The following is a 20,836-nucleotide window of genomic DNA, read 5'->3' as shown; positions in this document are numbered from 1 at the left end:
GGTAAGGACTTTGCTTTTTCATCTTTGTATCTCCCACAGAATCTGGGCTAATGTTGGTAATTAATCCGTCTTTGTGAATGTTTGAAATGGGATAGAAAAGAGTGCCAGAAGGGACATTGTGTACTGTTGAGCATTGTACCCGAAAGGACAGACAAAATGGACTCGCTGTGGTTAAAAGAGACATTCAAATTGTTTAACAAAACCAAATGACCACAGCAAGGGAAAGGGCAAACACATATTTCTCAGACTGCGAGTATGAATCTTATCAACTGTTATGAAGTTTTCTTTTCTGTAACTAAGCAAAGGCAACTCTCAAAAGATAAGGCCATATCAGCTATAGCTGGGAATTCTACATTGACCAAGTCCACCTGGCACCAGTCATCGACCCTGTCCATCTCATCCTTGAAGGCATTATGACTCCAGTTAGACAAGAACCAGACTCTGAGGACATTCTTCTCCGATAAAAGGGGCCACATCAAAACCAGCCAGGCCAGTCTATGGAGCCTGCACAATAACACACTTTTGTGATATGTTCATACACTGTGTGTGTGTGTAGCCTTCTCCATAAATATTCATAGCATTTCTCTAGGTTCACTGAATACGAATGTAAACCTGATCCTAAGAGGCATAAATACTAGCTTCCTCCTCTTCCCCAGGTGGAATACTTGACTTTGGTCCAGCTGGAGCCTGTGTTTCCTGATCTGCAGATTGCCTTTTTTTCCCTTTATTTTTTCCTTCTCTCTGGAAAATTAAGTCTCCGCCTTCTCTTAGCAGATCCTATGGCCCTCTTTTTGTTAACAGCACTTTCCTCTCAACCCCATTTCCTCCCCATCCCAAAGGCTTTACCTGAAAGGTTCACTAGTGTTTTTGTCTGAGTAGTCACATTAACAGTCTTTTGAGCCCCTGGTTTAATCAACCCAATCTTTCTCACTTTAAAATTTTGAAAACATCTACTGTGTGTCAGGCACAACATTAGATGCTGAGAATATGAACATAAATAAGAGTCTTTCTCTCAAGGAACTTAGAGAAAAGCTGAGTGATAGATAAGTAAATAGCCTAATTAGTATTATAATAAAGAAAAAGGCAAGATATTAAGGGAGCACATGGGGGTCATCCAACCCTAATGGAAGGATGGTAATCAGGGAAGGCTTCCCAAAGGAGGTGATGTTTGATCCCCGTCTTGAAGGATGAGCGTGAAATTGTCAGGCAAAAAGGAGGGAGGTGAAGAAAGAAGGAAAGAAGTTCTTTTCAGAAGCACCAACATCTACAAGGGTACAAAGGCCAGAAAGTCCCATCAAAGTGTAAATGTGTTGTTGAGGAAGGAAGGAAAAAGGAGATGGTATTCACAGTTGTCTATAGGACACTGGGAAGATAGCCATGGCCAGATCACGAGGGCAACATATGCCTTGCTAAGAAGTTTTAACTTTTTCTTAAAGACTATGCAAACTACTAAAGAAGTTTAAGCAGCAGAATAACACAATTTGATTTGCATTTTAGAAAACTGACCCCTGACCACAGTGTGGGGAATAGGTTGGGGAGGGCAATTCTAAAAGCAGAGTCCAGTTAAGAGATTGGGACGATAATTGAGTCAAGGCATGACAGGGGCCTAGGGTTCTCTGGCAGAGGGAACAGAGAGGAAGGGAATGTATTGAAATGCTATTAGGAAGGCAGAAGAGAGAAGGGGTTGAGACCAAATGGATATGGGAGATGAAATAGGGAGAAACCAAAGATAACTTTGTTTCTGGTCTGGGTGATTAAGTGGTTGCTGGCTTCATTCACCAAGACAGGGAATAAGGGAAGCAGGTCAGTTTGGAGAAAAGGAAATCCATTGGGACATGTAGACTCCCAAGTAAAGGTGACCATCGGCTGGTTGGATACTGGGGTATGACACTCAGAAAAGAGATCCAATCATCATTTTATGAGTAGATTAGGGTTGATGAGATTGTCTTGGATAAGAATATAAGAAAAGATACCAAAAGAATTGTGAGATTGCTAGAGAAAAATAAGATTTAAGGGACAGGTAAGTAAGAGGAAACCACAAAGGAAACTGAGTCATAGCCAAAGAGATAATAAGAAAAATTGATATCTCAGAACCGAAGGATGTGTCATACCACGAAGCGGTCAGGTAAAGTGAGGACTGAAAGCCACATTGGATTTAATAATCAAGATGTCTTAGCATCCTTATTAAGAGTAATTTCAATGAGGTTCTTGAGAGTGGGGTTGGGGAAAGGAAGCCTGATTGCACAGGGCAAGGAGGAGGTAGGAAGCAAAAAAATGGAGGCAGTGAGTGTGGACTAGTCTTTCAAGAAGAAAAGAAAGATGAGGCCATAGCCAAAGGGAAATGTGAAATTAAGGGAGGTGTTTTGTTGTTGTTGTTTTGTTTTGTTTTAAAAATAGGAAAGATGCTATGGGTCGAATGTTTCCCCCAAAAGTTCATGTATTGGAAACTTGATCCCCATTGTTAAGTGTTAAGAGGGTGGGAAGTCCAATTACTGTATTTGAAAAGTAGGGCCTTTGAGAGGTGAATGGATCATGAGGACTGCCCTTGTGAATGGACTAATTCATTCATGGAGTAATGAGTTATCAGGGGCATGGTTCTGATGGCTTTATAAGGAGAGCAAGTGAGAAGGTCAGCTGGCTGGCTCCTGCCATTCTCTTTCCATGTGATGCCCTGGTTCACCATGGGACCCTGTAGAGAGTGCACTCCCAGAAGAAGGCCCTCACCAGATGCACCCCCAGACCAGGGATTTCCCAGCCTCCAAAACTGTAAGAAATAAATTTAATTTCTTTGTAAATTACTGAGTTTCAGGTATTCTGTTATGTGACAGAAAACAGACTAATACAAAAAACGAGCTTTGTTAAAGGGTCAAGGAAATACCAGAAAAGAGGGAGAAGTTAAAGATAGAGGAGAAAAGGAGTCCTTGAATGAATTGGGGGGTGGGGTAAGATTTACCTTTTCAATGGTAATCAGAGGAAAGGAGGAAAGAATGGGTGGGGATGCAGGGAGGCACAATGGTTTGGTGGCAAGAAGTTAAAGGTATTCTCTTCTGATAGTTTCAGTTTTCTGGGTGAAAGAAAAATCTAGTTTACACGCTGAGAGTGAGGATAGTGGTTTGGAAAGAATAGCCAGTTTGAGGAAATTCTCTGTGGATAATATATGTAAAAGCTAACTGGTGGGAACTGGCAGCTGAAGGCCTAGTCAGTGTTCAGATCAGAAATATAAAAGCATCTGTGCAGTTAAGGGTTAACTCTGCAGGCACTGGTTACTCAAGCCCTTCACATTCCAAAGAAAGACCTGTTTTCAGGAGGGCCACCTTGACCAACTCCTTTATCAGTTTGACCACTGGGAGGCGGGACACTGAGTAATTAGGGTCAGTCATGCAGGTGATGCATGCCCATGTAACAGGTCCCAATAAAAACCCTGGACACCAGGGCTCAGGGAAGCTTCCTTTTTGGCAATCCTTCACACATGTTCTCCCACATCATTGCTGGGAGAATTAAGTACATCCCTATATGACTCTTCAGGGAGAAGATACCTGGAAGATTGCACCTGGGTTCTCTTGGACTTCACCCATGTGCCTTTTGCCTTTGCTGATTTTAATCTGTGTCCTTTCACTGTAATGTCACCTAGTGACATTTTATTATGGCATTCTAATAATTAGCTTTGTTATTTTTCTGTTGGAAGTGAGCTTTCCTTCCTCAACTCCCTAGAATTACTGTAAGCTCCTTCAAGAATGGGAGTAGGAGACACTTCTGGGTTGTTAATTGAATTCCCACAGAGCCTGGCTCAGTAGGTATCTGTAACCTGGTGAATAAAAATGCCTCAATTACTGAGGCTGAAGTGAATTTAGCAGCTTCTATACTTGGGCTCTTAGCCACTAAGAGGCACCATCTGTCCTTTGTAAGATGTATTTTTCTGAGCTTCACTTGAAATAGGGAAAAATGAATATGCTAGCTTGCAAGAAAAGAAGGATGTTGGGCCCAAAAAAGGAAATGCTATCTTTAGAGAGGGAGCTGGGTTGCTTCCTGTCAAAGAAAGAAGAGGCTCTCTATCTTAGTATTGGTACCTACACACACACACACACACACACACAGCCACAATTTATCTGTTTATAACCAGAGAAGCTGCAATCTTGAAATACACTGATTAAGTAAAAATTTCTAATAATTGCTAAGAGATCATCAAGTATGTGATGGCTGCATTTTGAGAAGGTACCCCTTTTGTGTGACATACTCAATCCATGATGGCACATATCAACCAGCTTTCTCACTCGTTGTTTCTCAGTATTTTTTGGTTGCTAGGGTAATTTATAATTTATAATTATCATCTTTAAAAATATTTACTGTAAGTGCATATCTCTGCTGAGCAATGAGCCTGGAAATTTCTCCACTTTTGTCCCATCACCTCCCCATCATGGTCCTAAGACAAGTTCCTTTTTCTATTTCCGGTGTGCTGCCATGCCCTCCTGAACCCAATGGCTTATTAGTAAATGTTTTGTCAATTTTTACAATTATGTTCTTAATGGGACTTAGGATCTGAGACAGTTATGAAGATACACATGAAATGTACCTTGAAGCCCCCAAATAAAAATGTGGAACAAAAATATGAATGGATAATGATAACATAATTCTATAGAAGGTAGATACCTAGAAAGTGATGAGTTCAGATATGGCACTGTCTTTGAAGGGCACAGTCTGAAGCCAGAGAAAATCTAGATGCGAATCCCAAGCTGCATCTGGCCCTGCTACTTACCAATATGTGATCCTGTGCTCTTAGAAAATTATTTGACTTCTCTAAGTCTCAGTTTCCTCATCTGCAAAATAAGTATAGCTACATTGCAGAGTTGTGATAAGAATTAACTTATCAATGTGTCTTATTAGTAGGGAAAAAAAAATCCAAGCTAAACCACTGCACCAGAGGTAGTTCAGAGGGGACGCAGAGCAGGAGAGGCTGGAGCTATGGTAAAGGAGAAGCAGGAGTGATGATGTGAGGAAGCTGTTGCACAGAGGTGAATCATCGCATGCAACCAGTCCAGGAGCTCAAAGGCCATGAAAATCAGGGAAATGGATCTTAATCATCTACCCTGCCACAACCACTTACTAATTGAGAGGTCACTGTCTTCATAGAGATGTGTCCTCCTTCCCTAGAGGGCCACACCTGTTGTCAAGGTTCTGAGGAAATAACTTCAGCTCCACAGAACCCTGGGACCAGAGATGACTGGAGTTGAAGCACCCTCATTGTGTAGGGACAACTTGGTTAACTGACCAAACAACTCTCCCTGACTTACTCCCAACCCCCCACCCTAACATTTGCAAACTCATCACTTCTCATCCTTCTGAGAAATGCTGGGGCAGGAACTGGTTGGTAATATTTGTATCATGCTGTCAGTTCCTTTTTTGGCTCAAGGAGAAATATGGAGTGTCAGAGGAGTGGAACAAGAGAGACCACAGATGTTCCCTATTCTATATTGGGATTTGCTGTGTTGCATTTTGTACAACCTCTCTCCCTCCTTTCTTCCTCAAACAAAATGCAAGGAATGGCCACAGGTCCCCTTTCCCATTGTCACAACCTCTGGAGATCCTTTGCTGCCTAAACTTAGTCCAGTGTCCTGTAGTGGAACAACCTCTTGATTTGCATTTGCAAGTCCTAGTCTTAGGTTTTGGTTCTGTCAGGTATTAGCTGAACCTTGGCCAAACCAGTTATGCCCTGTGAACGTCAGTGCCCCCATCCCAAAACAACAAAGCTAATAATGCCTGTTCTAATATTCCCCAAAGGATTTTAAACTATAAAAATTAGAAAGTCTATAAACTTTTGGTCAGTTCATAGATTATTTCCAGATTCTTCAAAATTCCATTTCCTTGCCCCCTCCTTACCACCAATAAATCTCCCTTCTTTCTCTTAAGTTTGGCTCATATTCACTATCTCACCTATTCCAAGAATTATTTCTTTGCCCACTCCATCTGACTCACTTCCTACCAATGATTTAGTTGCCCTGATCCCTAGCCATGGAGAATTGAAAATAGAGATGGGCCATTTACAAACATTCAAGTCAGCAGGATTTGGAACCTGCCCAAATGAACAGAGAGAGAGAGAGAGAGAGAGAGAGAGAAAAAAAACTGTTATATGGTCCCAAAGCAACTAATTTTTTTAAAAAAATCACTCAAAGAAACCCCTTAATTTTATCTCAGTTTATTAGTTCTTGCTCAGTGCTGGTTATACAGCACAAAGTAAGATGAGGACCTTAGCTTCAAGTTTCCACTATACAGAAAGAGGTCCAGACACCCAAGCCATGTATTAAATTGATAGTACAAACAAAATGCTTTGGGGAAGCATGGAACAATTCTCAGAGAAGGTGGCATTTCAGTTGGGTCTTTTCCACAGGTGAAAGAAATGAGGGGTAAGGGACTGGGGAGGGCAGTAGGAAGATAGAGAGCAATGAGGCATAGGCACAGAGAAAAAAGGGCTAAGACACTTGAGATTGTTTTATTAAATATGCCTGAAATATCTATGCAAAAAGGAAGATTTATTTTGAGACTTCACAAGCTATCCTGGAACATGTGTTCAAGCACAGCGGCCACATCAGCCCTTACAATGGCCACACAGAGTTGTAGCCCCGGTGAAGGGAAGGGGCCCTACATGTCCCTCCATCACAGGTTTCATGTTTTCACAGCCCTTTCACAAAGGATCTCAAAATCCCTTACTGGGGCCACAGGCGTACTAAATGGATAAGCCCCACCTGCTTCTATACCTTCAGGCTATCAAACCAGTAAAGTTGCCTCCAATTGAAAATGATATTCTAGAGCAGATGACTGCTTGTAAATGCTCATGAAAAGCAGTGTCCACTAGGTGCCAGCATGAGCTTACCAAGAATGGTCTTGCCCTGATAGCCTGTTCTTTTTTTGACAGGGTGACTAGACAGGCAAATTAGTGGAACACTCACACACTGTGAACTTCCCTAGGCTTGTGGACAGATCTCCTTGTGGACGAGGGAGAGAATTATGGCCTGGATATTAGAACAATTAAGTCGGTTGGTAACTGGTTAAAGAATTGTACTGAAAGGATGTGACATGGATAAAGGGCAATCAAGCAATAGATTTCTAGTGAGATACAGCCGCACCCACATTTCTCTTCTTATATTCAACTTCTTCTTTTTTTTTTTTTTTTTTTTTAAGTGATTTGGATTAGGGCACAAAGATATGTGAACCAAATTTGCATGTGTTGCAATTTGGAACTGCATTGGGATCCAAAATTTTCTTATTAAATTAACAAAGGCATAATTCAAAAGAGATTTACAAAAAGGTTCTGCATTTTGATCCCCAAGATGAACTGCATAAATATAAGTTTGGGAGCAAAGAGGTATGCTCGAGCATCTAGGTGTGCTATAGGCAGGGCCCTGTGCATCTATTTCCTGGACCATAGCAGACTGGGTATGGTCCTAGTCCCAGCAACAGCAGCATCTTTCTCACTGTGGCTGTTTCCCAATCCATGACAGTGGCTGTGTGATCCTAGACTGACAATTTCCTGATCATGGGAGAGGCAGCTAGTCCCGTGGTGGACTGATATTGGGAGCCTTTGCAGAAAACTCAAACTAGAGTCTGTTTCTTCATCCCTCCCAACTCTTCTGAAAGCTAATAAGTACTATGTAATAAGTTCCTTCCTACTCAATCCAGCTCAAGTGGATTCTGTTCTCTGAAACTGAATCCTGATCAATATAATAATATACTTAGAAACCTCTTTTTTATAAAAGGCCTGGAAGAGTGCACACCAAATTGTTAAACAGTGTTTACATAGGAAGTGGTGGAGGGGTGACAACTGGAAGTAGATTTGAACATTTGTCTCTACAGTATGACTTTCTTCAAATAAAGACTATATTCATTAATAATGCTATCTTTAAAAAATTAAAGTGGATGACTTGTATGTCAAAAGCATAATTCATGGCATGATCAAAATGCAGCTTTTTTATCTTTCATAATCCACTTAAAATTTATTCAGTGGGTTTAGGCCCAGTTCTCTGTACAGTATCTCCTAATTGCATAGAACACATTTCAGACCTCTCTGGGTGACTCCGTGGGCTTCTCCCTCACCAGGCTCGAGAAGAAGGTAGTAAGCTTCTCACACCCCTCCCCCACTATGAGGGAGAATCATGGTAAAGCCGTCCCTTCACAGATCCTCTCTCCTCTCCATATCTTGTCCCCATTTTATCTCCTTGATATGATTTCAGAGTCCAAAAGTCAAGGAACAGATCCTCAACCATTTCCTATGTAAATTGTGCATATGATGATCCAGCTTCACAATTTCACGTCTATTTTATCTTGAAATATCACTCTTGACATCCTGTCACAAGTGCAATTGCTTAATTTTAAAAAGTAAAAATAGAATCCTGCCTTCCTGCCTTATTCTCCCTGGACACACCCATCTGAGGAATTGCTGTCTCTTGTGCGTCACACATTTTAAACCAAATATAGAGCAGCTAGTGATGTGCTCAGAAAAGCCAAAATGGAGAAAAATTCAAAATTAGGAAGAGTTAAAAACGCTGGGAAAAAAAAAAAAAAAGAAACAGTTAAAAAAAGAGTATCTTTAAGAAAGCCTAAGCATTTGAAACAGTTAAAAAAAGAGTGTATCTTTAACTAAGCTAAGCAGTGTCTTTAAATATCAGGAGGGCTGTCAAGAGAACCAGGAATTAAATTTGTTCTGTGTAACTGTAGTGGATTGAATTATGTCCTCCCCAAAACTCACTGAAACTTGAATTGTGTCCCCTAAGTTTTATGTATTAGAAACTTGTTTACCATTGTGACTGTTAAGAGAGTGGGATGATGGTAATTGAAAGGTGGAGCCTTGAAGAGGTGATTAGATTGTAGGACCGTGCAGTAGTGAATGGATTAATAATGGTGGTCAGGGGCATGGTTCTGCGGGCTTTAAAAGAAGAGAGAGGAGAATCTGTCTTTCTCTCTCTTGCTCTTTCTCTGCTCTGCCATTTGCAATGTGATACCCTGCCATCACTGTTGTCACCACAAAGGCCTTCACCAAATGTGTTCCCTGAACTTTGGACCACCCAGCCTCAGAAACTATAAGCAATAAATTTCCTTTTTTTTATAAATCACCCTATTCCATGTATTTTGTTATAAGTAACAGAAATGGACTAATACAGGAACCCTAGGGGGTACAGTGAGTAGAAGTTACAACAAACTCATTTTGCTCATTATATATAAGGAAGAACTTTCTAATTTCCAGAGCTGTCTAAAGACAGACTGGGCTGTCCTTGAAAGGTAATGAGGGTCACATACTCACAAAAAGTCAAGCATGGCTGTGTGGCCATATGGAAACATCTCAAGAAATGGTTTCTTTGTTGTACTAAACAGCATTTAAGTTCCCTTCAGATTTTCAAGGATTTCCCATTCATTTTGAAAGATGTCTATCTCTAATCTCTGGCCACAGTAAGACTACACATAACTTTTTTTCCCTAGAAATTTTGAAATTTGCTTTCCTGGAGCTCAGGGTGCATTTTGTATTTTATTTAATTCTTAAACACTTTTTAACTGTTTTAACATCTCTGAAATCATGATGCATCTTTATAATTGCTGTCTTGTCAGTTTTTATTGCTTATATAATCATGAACATTAAAGTGCCAGCATCAAAATTTACAAAATGGGTGTGAGCTGCTTGGAAGGAATTTCTGGAGACAATAGTGAAACAACTGTTGGTTGTGGGAAAGGTGGGGTGGGTGGTGAATTAGACATGTTTAGCAACATTCCTCAAGTGGAAGTCAAAAGTAAGCTAGCTCCAGATAATGGTAAAACCAGCCTAAAAGTCTGGCAACAATGGCTGATAAATTTTTTATGGCTTCTTTTAAGAAACGCTGTACTTCCGATGTTCTTCATAGAAAAGAAGACAATACAGATATGGGACAACATGGACACTGATAAATTGGAGTCAAAAAAGTGATTCAGGGTGGCCAGTTAGCTCAGTTGGTTAGAGCATAGTGTTGCTAACACCAAGGTAGAGGGTTGGGATCCCAGAACTGGACAGCTGCCAAAAAAAAAAAAAAAAAAAAAAAAAAAAAAAGACCAAAAAGTGATTCAGAAAAATCAGATTTTGCGTGTTAAAAAGTTTTAGGAATACCTTGCCCAACTTATCTCACTTTTATTTGTTTCTCTTTTTATGCATATGTTAGAATGATTTATGACCTTAAAAAGTCTATTTCTAAGTAAGTCTAAAAGACATTGTGTGGTTACTTGGCCATGATTTTCCTTTCTTGGTGCTTTTCTTAATGGTTCACCCTACAATCTTTTTGGATTCAGTGAATTACAGTCATAATAAAAATCTACTGCTTCTCATGTATCAGTTGTTTTACTTATATAATCTCCTTCTAGCATTCTGTAAACCAGATATTGTTATTATTCTGTTTTACAGATGAGAAAACAGAAGTTCAGAGACAACATACCTAGCTAGTAAGTAATATAAGCAACATTTGAACCCAAGTCTATTGACTCCTGAGCCAGGATTCTTAACCTCTCTACTCTGCCCCCTCTAGGTCCAAAGCTAATTAGCTTGGCTATGACTTACCATGATACACTAGGGGAATATTTACTATTAAGTGATAAGAAAATGGTCATCTCCCACATCACTGCAATGGAATTGGCTTCTTTGAACTGAAAAAGACTGAAGTGTATTATACCAATTCTTTAGTCTCAGATGTTAGCTGTATCAGGGATGTACATTTATGTAAGTCTTCTTACTATGAATTGGATGTTAAACATTGAAATCAATTATCGTTGCAGGTGTAGTGACCAGGGAACAAACTAAATCAATATGGGCTAACTGTAGTACATGTTGGAAATTTGGTGAAAGACTTATGATGATCTGCCTTGGAATAAAAGCTCTAATGGGTAGAAAATAGGTATTAAATATAAGTACAGTCAGGAATGCATTTCTCTGAGTTAACTGCAGACCAGGTAGCAAGCAATTCAGAAGATGGTTGGATTAGCATTACAAATAGGGCCACTGACTCTGGGGGAGACTGTATTGCTGAACTGCTGCATGACACAAGGATAATAATGTTTTCTTGATAGGATTCAAGTAAGGGCACACAACAGTGGATAAAGAATCAAGAAGTTTTCGTGAGTTTAATTAAGAAATAAAAAAAATATGATGGTGCACTCTCTTGACCAAGGTAGGAGAAGAAGCTCTTACACGCATAATTAGTGGGAGTGCAAATTTGTACAATCTCTTTGAGGGATAATTTGGCAATATTTTTTAAAATAAAAGACACATCCTTTGGTCCAGAAACTCTACTTCTAGGAGTTTATCCTACAGATAAACTCAGATATGTACCTAAAGATATAGGTGTAAAGGTATTTACTGTACCATAATTTAAAGGAGCAAGTTTAGAAACAACCTAGTAGTCCATTAATAGGGACTGGTAGATGTCATCTCTCCAGGAAGCGATTTCTGGACTCCTGTGTTGGGCTTAGTGCCCCTCCTCTGTGCTTCTAAGCACCTTAGCATCCCTATTTTAAAATCTCTAAGAGTGAAAGGGTCTGTTTGTTTGTCTCCTGCTGTAATGTTACTATTACTTGCCTCATTTCGCGGATGTGGAAGCTTGGGCTCATAAGGCCTGTACAGCCCGCTGATAAAGATTGAGGCAAAAGGATAAGCAAAGGCATGGAGGCATGAAAGAAGGTAGCGTGGGGGAACGAGCAATTGGTCAGTGTGGCTGCAGTGTATCATGAATGGGTTCTATATGGTGTGATTGGGAGATTAAACTTTAACCTAGAAGAATGGATTTGATCTCTTAGGAAAAAAGTCATAAGTATAGAACCCAAAGAGTTCTCCCTTTCCATAGAATAAAGTCAAGATAAGAAACTGCGACTAAATGAAAGAGTAAGGCTGAGATCCAAATGGAATTTGACAGGATCCTTTCTGCTCTCTGCTAGAGGACATTTGGGTTCCTTGTCTGGTATCTGATATGGACAACAGCAGGTTTAGGGTTTGAGGCCTGAGTCTGAGACACAGAACTGATTAGAGGACCAGAGAGAAGCAGCTTCCTCCCCATGTTTCTCCAGCATTTTACTGCTATTCCTCCTGCTTGGGAATGAACTCTGAGATTCCCCTTGGGCAGCCTGGGCTAGCTAGCCTTCTGTTTCCCTAAATCCATGTTGGAACATCAACATGAAGCTGGATGAGGATGAAGCTGATATTTTCTTAGTGCATGTCTTCCTGGGAGATCATTAACAGATATTGTAGGGGATTATCTTGATCCTGCTCTCCCCTATGAGAGCTGGGGGGCCCAAAGACAGTAGCATCTACAGGGCATAAAGTTGATTCTGCTACCCCCAATAGGAAATTTGAGTCATGAATGATTTTCATTCTCACCAAAAAGTTTCTGTTCTTCCCCACCCCCCACATCCCTAGTTCTAAGTGGGGGTAGGTGGCAAGACAGGAACAAAGATGTTGTGGCTGCTAACAAGGTGTGAATGAAGGAGATACTGCCACACTAGCTCTATTTTAAGTGGTTATTTCACTTTTTTTGCACTCTTAAAAAAATGATCAACTGTTTTTTTAATGACCTGAGGTTCTTTGATTACTAAGCCTCTCGGCACCAATGCTAGTCATTTCCTTTTTATATCAGGGATGTCAGAAACCTCAGGGGAACAAACTCAGAAGGGGGAAGAGCCTGGGCACTGAAATAGAGTGTACTTAGCCAGAGAAGGCCGCCTAGGAGGAGAGTTCCGAGAAGTGAGATTAGCTTGCATTAGAAAGTTGGAAATCAGAGCCACAAAGACCCTTGTAGATCAGGACCCCAGTACTGAATTACAGGGACCTGGACATAGTTTCTCAGGGTTAGGCAAGGGTCCACTGAGATCATTTTATTTGATTCTTCTTTTCTAATTGCAAATTAGAAACTCCTCCAGGAAGACTTATTGATGCTCTCATATCAGGAATGCTTCCAAATATCCATCCTAAATATCCAATAGGCTAAAGTACTTCTTAACAGGTCTTTCATGTTTCGATCCCTTCCTACTTCCCCATATTCATCTCTGCCACCTCCCCCCTTAAATACACCCTCCTCACCCCACACACATAAACACGCATAATTCTCCAACCACTCCCAATTATTTGCAGCTCCACAAACACACTAGAGCCTTTTATGTTTCCATGCCTTTACATCTTCAGCCTACTTGCCCTACCCCTCAATTTTTCTCACATCTCCGCTTGGTGAATTTTTGCTCTTCCTTCAAGATTCAGCATCCTTCTATTTATTCCTGTAGTGTTTCATAGAGCACTTAACACATTGCATTGTAATTTATGTGTGTGCCTGCCTGCCTCCCTATACAATTTGTGACTTTGTAATAATATGATGAAGAATGTTGATGTTATTCTGGTTAATCACTCAAAAAGAAAAGGAAAATGAGGTTGTGCCTGAATATCTATCAAGTAGAAGTAAAGGATGGGAGGGTATAATTGTTATCAGCTCTAAGTCTTAATAGTGAAACTTAACTGAAGAAGGGTATGGGCCCAATGAGAATGAGACCTTCTGAGGACAAGTCACACCAGCCCTGCAGAGAACCAATGGCTCCAGTAGTTACATGAAGGATCCATGAAAATTTCAGGAGCACACCCCTGAAATTGCAATTGAAATGGCCTCTCACTTTTCTTCTTTCAGGTGACAGTAAAGTCACCATGCTGTATGGGATATGAATCTGTGCATGTGTGTCTCTAAGTGTGTTAGTGTTGGAATGGCTCTTCGGGAAGAAAAAAAGCTGCTAAAACTGAGAATTCAGAAATTTTGAGGATTTCTCATTGCCTTGGGTTGAATGTTCCCCCCAAGTTTAATCCCCACTGTGACTGTTAAGAGGGTGGGAAATCCTTTTAAGGTAATTGAAAGGTGGAGCCTTGAAAAGGTGACTAGATTTCAGGACCGTGCTGTAATGAATAATTAAAAATGTTGGTTGTGGGCGTGGCTTGGAGGGCTTTAAAAAGAGAGTGAATGAGATTAGTTTCTCTTTCTCCTCTGCATCTGCCATCTCGCCATGTGAGACTGTTACCGGAAAATTCCAGGTCCCGCTGGCTAGATCCAGGTTCTTGGTGTCTGGAACAAAGAATTGGATGAAACACGCCAGAAACTAAAAGTAAAAACAGTTTTACTTAGCAAAGGAAAAGTACACTCCGGAGAAAATGGAGTGGGGTTTGAGCAAGAAAGAGTGCTCAAGAGCTTAGATGGTTACATTCCTGGGGTTTTAAGTCCTTTTAGCTGGATTCATGCCATTTGGTCATTGGTTGAGCCCTGAATGTAATCTCTGTGGTATTGGTTAAAGAGATTGGCGCCCTAGCTGGTGGGAACTCATTCGTCTAACCGAATGGCACCAGGCGGGGGTGGGGGTGGGGGCCTGTCTGGAATTTTGTCTCCGCTTCTGCGCATGTGCGTGCCTGCTCAGGGAACCGGTTTGTCCCACTTGCGAATGACCAGTTTTTCCTTCTCCCACTCATCTCTTTCTAGCTTCTTGCCTCAAGCCCCCTGGTCACTGTGACCACCACCAAGACCGCCATCAGATGTGTTCCATGGACTTCGGACTTCCACTCTCAGAAACTGTAAGCATTAAGGCTTTTTTCTTACTAATTACCCAAGTCTGTGTATTGTTATAAACAACAGAAACAGACTATAACAGTTGTAAACTTTCCTTGAAGAGATTTCTGGATGCAAATAGTACCACTTGTTTAATTTATTACTAAGGTTTTTATGGCCTGCCTACTTCTACCAGAGCCCATCAGTCTGTGCAGCTACATTGGAGCAGAGGTGCATCTGGGTGAGTCTAACAGAACTCTGTTTAATCCAGGAACGGGAGACCCACACAAATGCTTTCCCTCTCAGGCTTTGATGATGTAAACTCATCAGTAACAGGACTGAAAGTCTTTTTAATATTAACAGAGAATAAATTCATTGTGAATAACTACAACTTGACCCTAAAATGTTCTAAAGTGCTCACTTATCTCAGTGAACTTAAACTTCCAAAAAACTGCCTGTGCTGAGATATGCACAGCTAGGCTTACATGAAGAGCTGAGGATGACTAGATTCACTTCCAAACGTGCACCACAAAGTAGTCAATAGCAGGTTTCTACTTCCTTATTGAATCCTGTGAGAAGAAGGAAGAGAACACCTGTGGTCACAAACTGCGTGCGTGGTCGAAATCATCAACCACCGCACTTTAAGGGCACTTTAAAAACCACAGCAAACAAAGGGTGCAAACAGATGGCTTTGAAAGGTGAGCGGAGGCAGGAGACCAGGGAGGGATGAGCCTGGAGAGCCCAGTGCTCAGCTCCCCACAGCACTGGTCTCTGGGTTTCCCGAGCTCACAGCCAAGTGCGAAGTGGGGGTCTCGGGGGTTCCCCTGTATTCCGGGAGGGCCTGTGGGTCCTTTAATTCCAGGACCACCCGGCTCAGAAGGCCTTTGAGCAGCTGCATTTCTCGGAGCAGAAGGTCCAGGTCGGGCTTCAGGGCTCCAACCGATTGTTCCAAGGGTGTCGGCGCAGCGCAGACGGGTGGGCCAGCAGTGCGGGCGTTGCCTGCAGGCAACTGCAGCCCCGCTGAGGTGGTGTTGGGGACGGAGGTGACCGATGGGACCGATCTGGATACCGGGGGTTTTCTGAAGGAAAGCGGCTTATTCCCGGGCGCCGAGGCTGCGGCCTGTGGGGCCAGGGCGGTGGTGGACGCCAGATCCAGGGGAGAGCCTGTGAACGCCACACACCGAGTGATGCGCGGCTGAAATCGTCCCCCCTGGAGAGGGGGTGGGCGGAGGCACGGGGGAGCGGCAGAGGAGAGTGAGGGGACCGGAATAGGGGTGCGGAGGAGGGGACCGGCTGGAGGGGTGGCTGGATGGGAAAGGCGGGGCGGGGGAGACTCGTGGGAGCCGAGAGGCGAAAGCCGGGCTGCTGGCGGCCGTGGGCGTCCCAGGAGGGCGTGCGGTCACTCACCCCGCCCCGGGAGCTGCAGCCACGGGCTGCGTTTCCGCACGCTGCGGGTGGCGGTGGCCGCCTCGCACCAGTACGATTCGAGCTCCTCGACCTCGCGCTCTGGGACCGTGTACTCGGCGCCCCAGTCGAAGCGGCGCACCGGGCGACTGTACTTGTAGAAAGCGAATTGCAGCGGCGTGTCGCTCTTCTGCTGGTGCAGGCGCGTCTCGCAGCGCAGGACCACCCCGCGGTGGCCGGCGCCGCGGGTCTCCCCTGGGCCCATCACTCTCAGCACCGGCGCCTGGAACAGCTCTGCGGAGAGGGCGGCCCGGAGGCCGAGGACGCGTATTGGGACTGCGCGAGGCGTGGGTGAGGGAGCAGCCAGGGCCGGCCTGTCTACGGCCCCGCGACCGCTCCTTCTCGTCCCGCAAGCGCTCCTCGCCCACCCGAAGACCGAGAGAGCGGGGAGGAGGCTGTGTGTACACGTGGAGGAAGGGAGGGAGGAAAGCCCTCTGAAGGGTGGGGCAAGGGGGCCGGGTCCACGAGGAACGGAGACAGCTTGAAGCCAGGCGGGACCAGGCAAGACGCTTCATGTCACATCCCGACGGACGTCCAGCTCGGGTTCTCCAGCCCAGAAGGGGGGCGACTGCGACCGAGCGGGACGCTCGGAGCCGTTCTTTCGTCCCAGTCCCACGGCGCCCCCATCACTGCCGCCGCCTCTCTGGCTGGGGCTGTGCCCAGAACATTCCCTTTTATGCGGTCCCCAGCCGGAGTAAGAGGCCAGGGAGTGTGAAGGGGAGGGACACCCGCCCCCACTGAGGTTGCAGGTCAAGCGCTCCTTCACTACCGAGGACAGCAGAAAGCGTCCGGGGTCTAGCAGAGAAGTCCGCCAGGGGCAGCTACTTGAACGTCCGCCCCTCCTTTCCCCGCCTGGTTCCTGTCCTAGAATTTCCTAGTGTGTGTTTGCTTCCCTCCCGGGCTCCAGGCCTTCCCCACCTTGCACGGTGACGGCCACTTTGGCTGAGAACATGGGCGCGCTCTCCACCGGGATGCGCATGGTACCCGAGCACTGGTAGCCGCCGCTGTCGCTGGCGCGCGCCTGCAACACCGTGTAGTTGGCGCTGGAGTGGAAGTATCGCACCGCCTGGCCGTCGTGGTAGTAGTGAAGCTTGTAGACGACCTTGTCGTACCAGCCGCGGCAGCGCATGACCAGCGGCTCGCCCTCGAACACCGCAGCATACGGTACTTGCAGGATCAGCCAGTCTGCGACACACCACAGACACGCTTGACTCCACAGAAAGTCCAGCCCTGGAGGTCTCCCATTCTCAGCCTCCCTGCTTCGCCCCCCCCACTCCCTCCCCCTTTCCTGACTGGGCAGGGCTTCCCTGGTGTTTGCTACCCAGGGGCCTCATAGTGCAGGATGCATGAAGAGGTGAGTGGGGAGGGAAGAGGAAGGCCAGTCTTTCATCAGGTACTAGGGGGTCTTGGTTCCAGCCTCAAAGAGTATCGTCCTTCAGAATCAAGTTTAAACTCCTTAGGATGGCATCGGGGCCTTCTTGACCTGGCCCCTGCTTACCTCTCCAGCACCATATCAGTATCCTCCCCTGTCCCATTTCTTCTTTGCCCTACACACTTTCCACTCCTAACGCAGGCTAAGTTCCAACCACACTGAATTGCTGAGAGAATTGGCTCTGCTCCGAGCCCAAGGCCTTTGCTATTTTCTTGTAGGCTTAGACCTTATCTCCTCCAACTTCCCTGACACCCCAGGACAGACTTAGGTATCACCCACAGCACACTGTATTTATCCAATCCTAATCATCATCATAGCTACCACTTACGCAGCCCCAGCTCATACTAGATGCCATTTTAGGTACCACTGAGAAAGAATTCTGCAAGTAATAGCCGCAATCCATGCTATTCTCACCTGTAAGCAGTAACCGCTGTCTATCGTAGTCAGTATATTATTGCTCTTATTAACAATCTCCAAACAGGAAACCAGAGTATGAGTATGAAGTGTGTGTAAAGTGCTCATCTGAACATTGGGTGATGTGCTTTGAATTCTGAATACAGATTGTGGCCTACCAGCCTAAGGTTACATAATATTCCTGCCGAAGTAGCCAATCCTGTGCCTAAATGAACCAATTATTACTTTTCTCTTCCCAAGTATCTCCTGAGAGTCAGTTTCTCAGTTGACTCCTATGTACACAGGTGTACACGTTTGTAATAAAATTTTGATTCAGTGTTCTGTTCAATTGCTGCTTTTTTCCTTTAACAACATGTCCTAACTCATTTTTAGTCCTCACAACAGCCAAAGATGTGAACGTGGAAGCACAGAGAAGCCTCACACTGTTCAATCAAGAGTAGTCCCTCCAGCTGTGCTCAGCCTGCCCAGCAGCACTCACATTTCCTGCTTTGCTCTGCCCTTTTCTGCCGACCCCCCAAAGTTCTCTGTCTAGTATCCCAGGTCCTCAGAGCCTCTGCTCTCCTGAGCTGGTCTCAGAAACAAACAGAAATGTTTATTTGTCTCACACTGTGGCAGGAGAGTAAAAGGAAACTGGGGCCAAGCGAGCCTTACTGCATCTCTCACATAGTGCCATGCAGGACCTTGCCTACTCCAGAGACTCAGGATAGGCCCCGGTGTGGCTCTTGTATCCTGCCCAGTGTCCTCTCCCACAGGAGGGCCAGTATCAGAGGAGACACATGCTGCCCCTTCCCCCATGCTCAGACCACTCACCATTGGATACAGAGAGGTGGATGGGGTCACTGACAGGTGCTCCCCGGGTCTGGCATCGATATACCCCTGGTGTCTGCACTTCAATGCTCTTCTTGTGGGAAGGCAGGAGTAGGTGGCCCAAATACCAAAGAGTGCTGATGGGCCGGAGCTCCAGGAGCAGAGGGTGGTATCCATCACACCGCAAGGTTACCCGCTCCCCCTTGAAGATTGTGGTCCAAGGTGGGTGTAGCGACAATATGGGCTTCTCCAGAGTAGCTGGGGGTGTGTGGGATGGGACATTGTGAAAGAGAGAATTAAGGTGAAGTGCCCAAAGATGCAGTATGAGGTTGGGAAATCTTAGAAAACCCCAGCTTCCAGAATCCAGCCCATGCACTAGCCCCATATGTGCAGGAGGAGAGACCACCTTCAGTGGGCTGCAAACTATCAGTCCATCAGTCAGCACCCTAGTGCCTACAGGAAATTTAGTCACAGGGATTGAGGAGGAGTGGGAAGAGATTATCCCAGGACAGCCAAGAAGTGGCGAGTCTGCCTGAGCAGCTCACTTAGGTGGGTTGAAGTGAAAGTTGTAGGAAACTGGGGAGAGGGATGTGTAAGACTCACCAGCTTTCCCATTGCTTGCAGCTGCAAAACAAAAAGGAGGAGGAGAATGTTGGAGATGACAGGAAAGAAAGGGACTCGACCCATAGGAAAGACGGAATGGCCTCAAAGCCTGTTTTTCTTTTTTTGCCCCTAGTTTTCTCAGCTCTGAAAAAGCCCCCTCCTCTTCACCTCTCCAAAAGTAGATAATGAACACGAGGAATCTGAGGATTGAATATCCACCCCCCCCCCCGCCCTGCCCCACCTGCCCTAGTCTCCACCACCCAAAGTCCTTCTGCCGCTGCTCATTGAGGACTCACCCAGGAGCAGAAGGGCTGCCAGTGCCCACATGATGGATCTGCCTGCAGCAGCTGTGGAAGGACAGAGAAGTGCTGGCATGGGATGGGGACAGAGAGAAAAAAGGTGGCCAGTGCTGACCATGAGTACTAGGAGATATTGCTGCTTCTCCCACCCATTCCTAGCTTCTGAAGACAGTGGACTGGAGAAAGTGGGAGACAGGATGAGTATGTGTCAATCCTCAGGTATCCCAAGCCCCATCTACTACCTCCAAAGCTGCCTCACAGCTCAGTCCAGCCCTGACTCCTGTAGAGAAGGCCCTCCACAGCACCAGAGAGCCACATAGAACCCCAGACTCCAGCAGGTGACCCTGCTACCTTCAGGCTCCCATCAACATCACACTCCCATCCCACCCTCTTCCCACCTTCCAGCCAGCCCTGCAAGCTTCAACTGAGGAGGACACATCCTCATGTCCTCAAAGTCCAGCTGGAGACTTATTTCTGCTCAGTCCCTAATGACAGACATTGACATGAGGCCTAGTGAGATCAATGTTGGGTTCCCTGCATGCAGACCTCACATCCTCCCACAGATGAGTAGACAGAATGACATGACTCACCAACCACCCTCCCGTGTCTCTGTGGTGTAGTTCTCCAGTCAAGGGTAGAAATGTAATATATTTCCTCTCCCTCCCTTCCTGAAACCTAAACTCTCAAAAATTAGAAAACTCTTATTTTTCTATCTGCCTCAATGATCTCACCCTGTGGCACCTCCACTTCCTCGTTCCTTTCTTCCGTCCTTCCACCTGTACCTGCAATCCCTTCCCCGCCACACCCCAGGTCTGGGACTCCTGACCTGCAGCAGAGAAGTCACTGCATCAACCCCTCAGAAGCTTTTCAGATCCAACCTACCAGCTCTCCTTCTTGTGCTCTCTGAGCCATGTGACTATACCTGAGCAATGGGGAACCTGAATTCACATGTAAATACTTAATGAATTTTCCAACCTGATAGTATGACTCCTTGGACTCTATCCTGTCCTCACCTGTGGCTGTTTAGAACCAGGGCACCTCATTCCCTTGAAACTCTGGCTGGAATAAGATCAATTATCAGACACTGTCAGCTCTTCAGATAGTGTCTTCCCCTCTTGCTGATGCCCACTCAGAATTTCCTCATATTTTAGCTTAATGTGCTAATCCCTGTTAAAAATGAAAATGCCTCTTAGGAAATGTGGCTGGTTATTTAAATTATGCTGGCTACTTCAGATCCTGTTTTGAGAGCAGGT

General features: G+C 44.9%; 1 protein-coding gene across 3 annotated transcripts; it reads right to left on the bottom strand.

Annotated features, from left to right (window-relative positions):
• Window positions 1-15,312: 15,312 nt before the first annotated feature.
• FCRLB (Fc receptor like B) lies at window positions 15,313-19,611 on the bottom strand. 3 transcript variants are annotated; one of them, XM_063106666.1, is made up of 6 exons: window positions 19,581-19,611; window positions 19,285-19,305; window positions 18,685-18,939; window positions 16,947-17,213; window positions 15,972-16,262; window positions 15,313-15,728 (listed from the first exon to the last, which is right to left on the bottom strand). In XM_063106666.1, the coding sequence occupies exons 1-6, from the start codon at window positions 19,609-19,611 to the stop codon at window positions 15,313-15,315; spliced, it is 1,281 nt and encodes a 426-aa protein (XP_062962736.1). The 3 variants fall into 3 exon arrangements, with proteins under 3 accessions (XP_062962736.1, XP_062962737.1, XP_062962738.1); XM_063106667.1 differs by having other exon boundaries at window positions 15,492-15,728; window positions 15,972-16,117; XM_063106668.1 differs by lacking the exon at window positions 19,285-19,305 and having other exon boundaries at window positions 15,492-15,728; window positions 15,972-16,117.
• Window positions 19,612-20,836: the final 1,225 nt, after the last annotated feature.

The sequence above is a fragment of the Cynocephalus volans genome, chromosome 8 (genome assembly GCF_027409185.1).
Source record: "Cynocephalus volans isolate mCynVol1 chromosome 8, mCynVol1.pri, whole genome shotgun sequence".
NCBI lineage: Eukaryota > Metazoa > Chordata > Mammalia > Dermoptera > Cynocephalidae > Cynocephalus > Cynocephalus volans.
Note: the sequence above shows the minus strand (reverse complement) of the source record. Positions and strands in the feature narration are given on the sequence as shown.

Bases quoted from the DNA above. Each gene is read 5' to 3' on its own strand.
- FCRLB (XM_063106666.1), bottom strand. From the start codon at position 19,611: ATGTGGGCACTGGCAGCCCTTCTGCTCCTGG. The intron at 18,940-19,284 runs GTGAGTCTTACA...ACACACCCCCAG, and splicing joins TGCAAGCAATGGGAAAGCTG to CTACTCTGGAGAAGCCCATA. The intron at 17,214-18,684 runs GTGAGTGGTCTG...GGTGTGTCGCAG, and splicing joins CCACCTCTCTGTATCCAATG to ACTGGCTGATCCTGCAAGTA.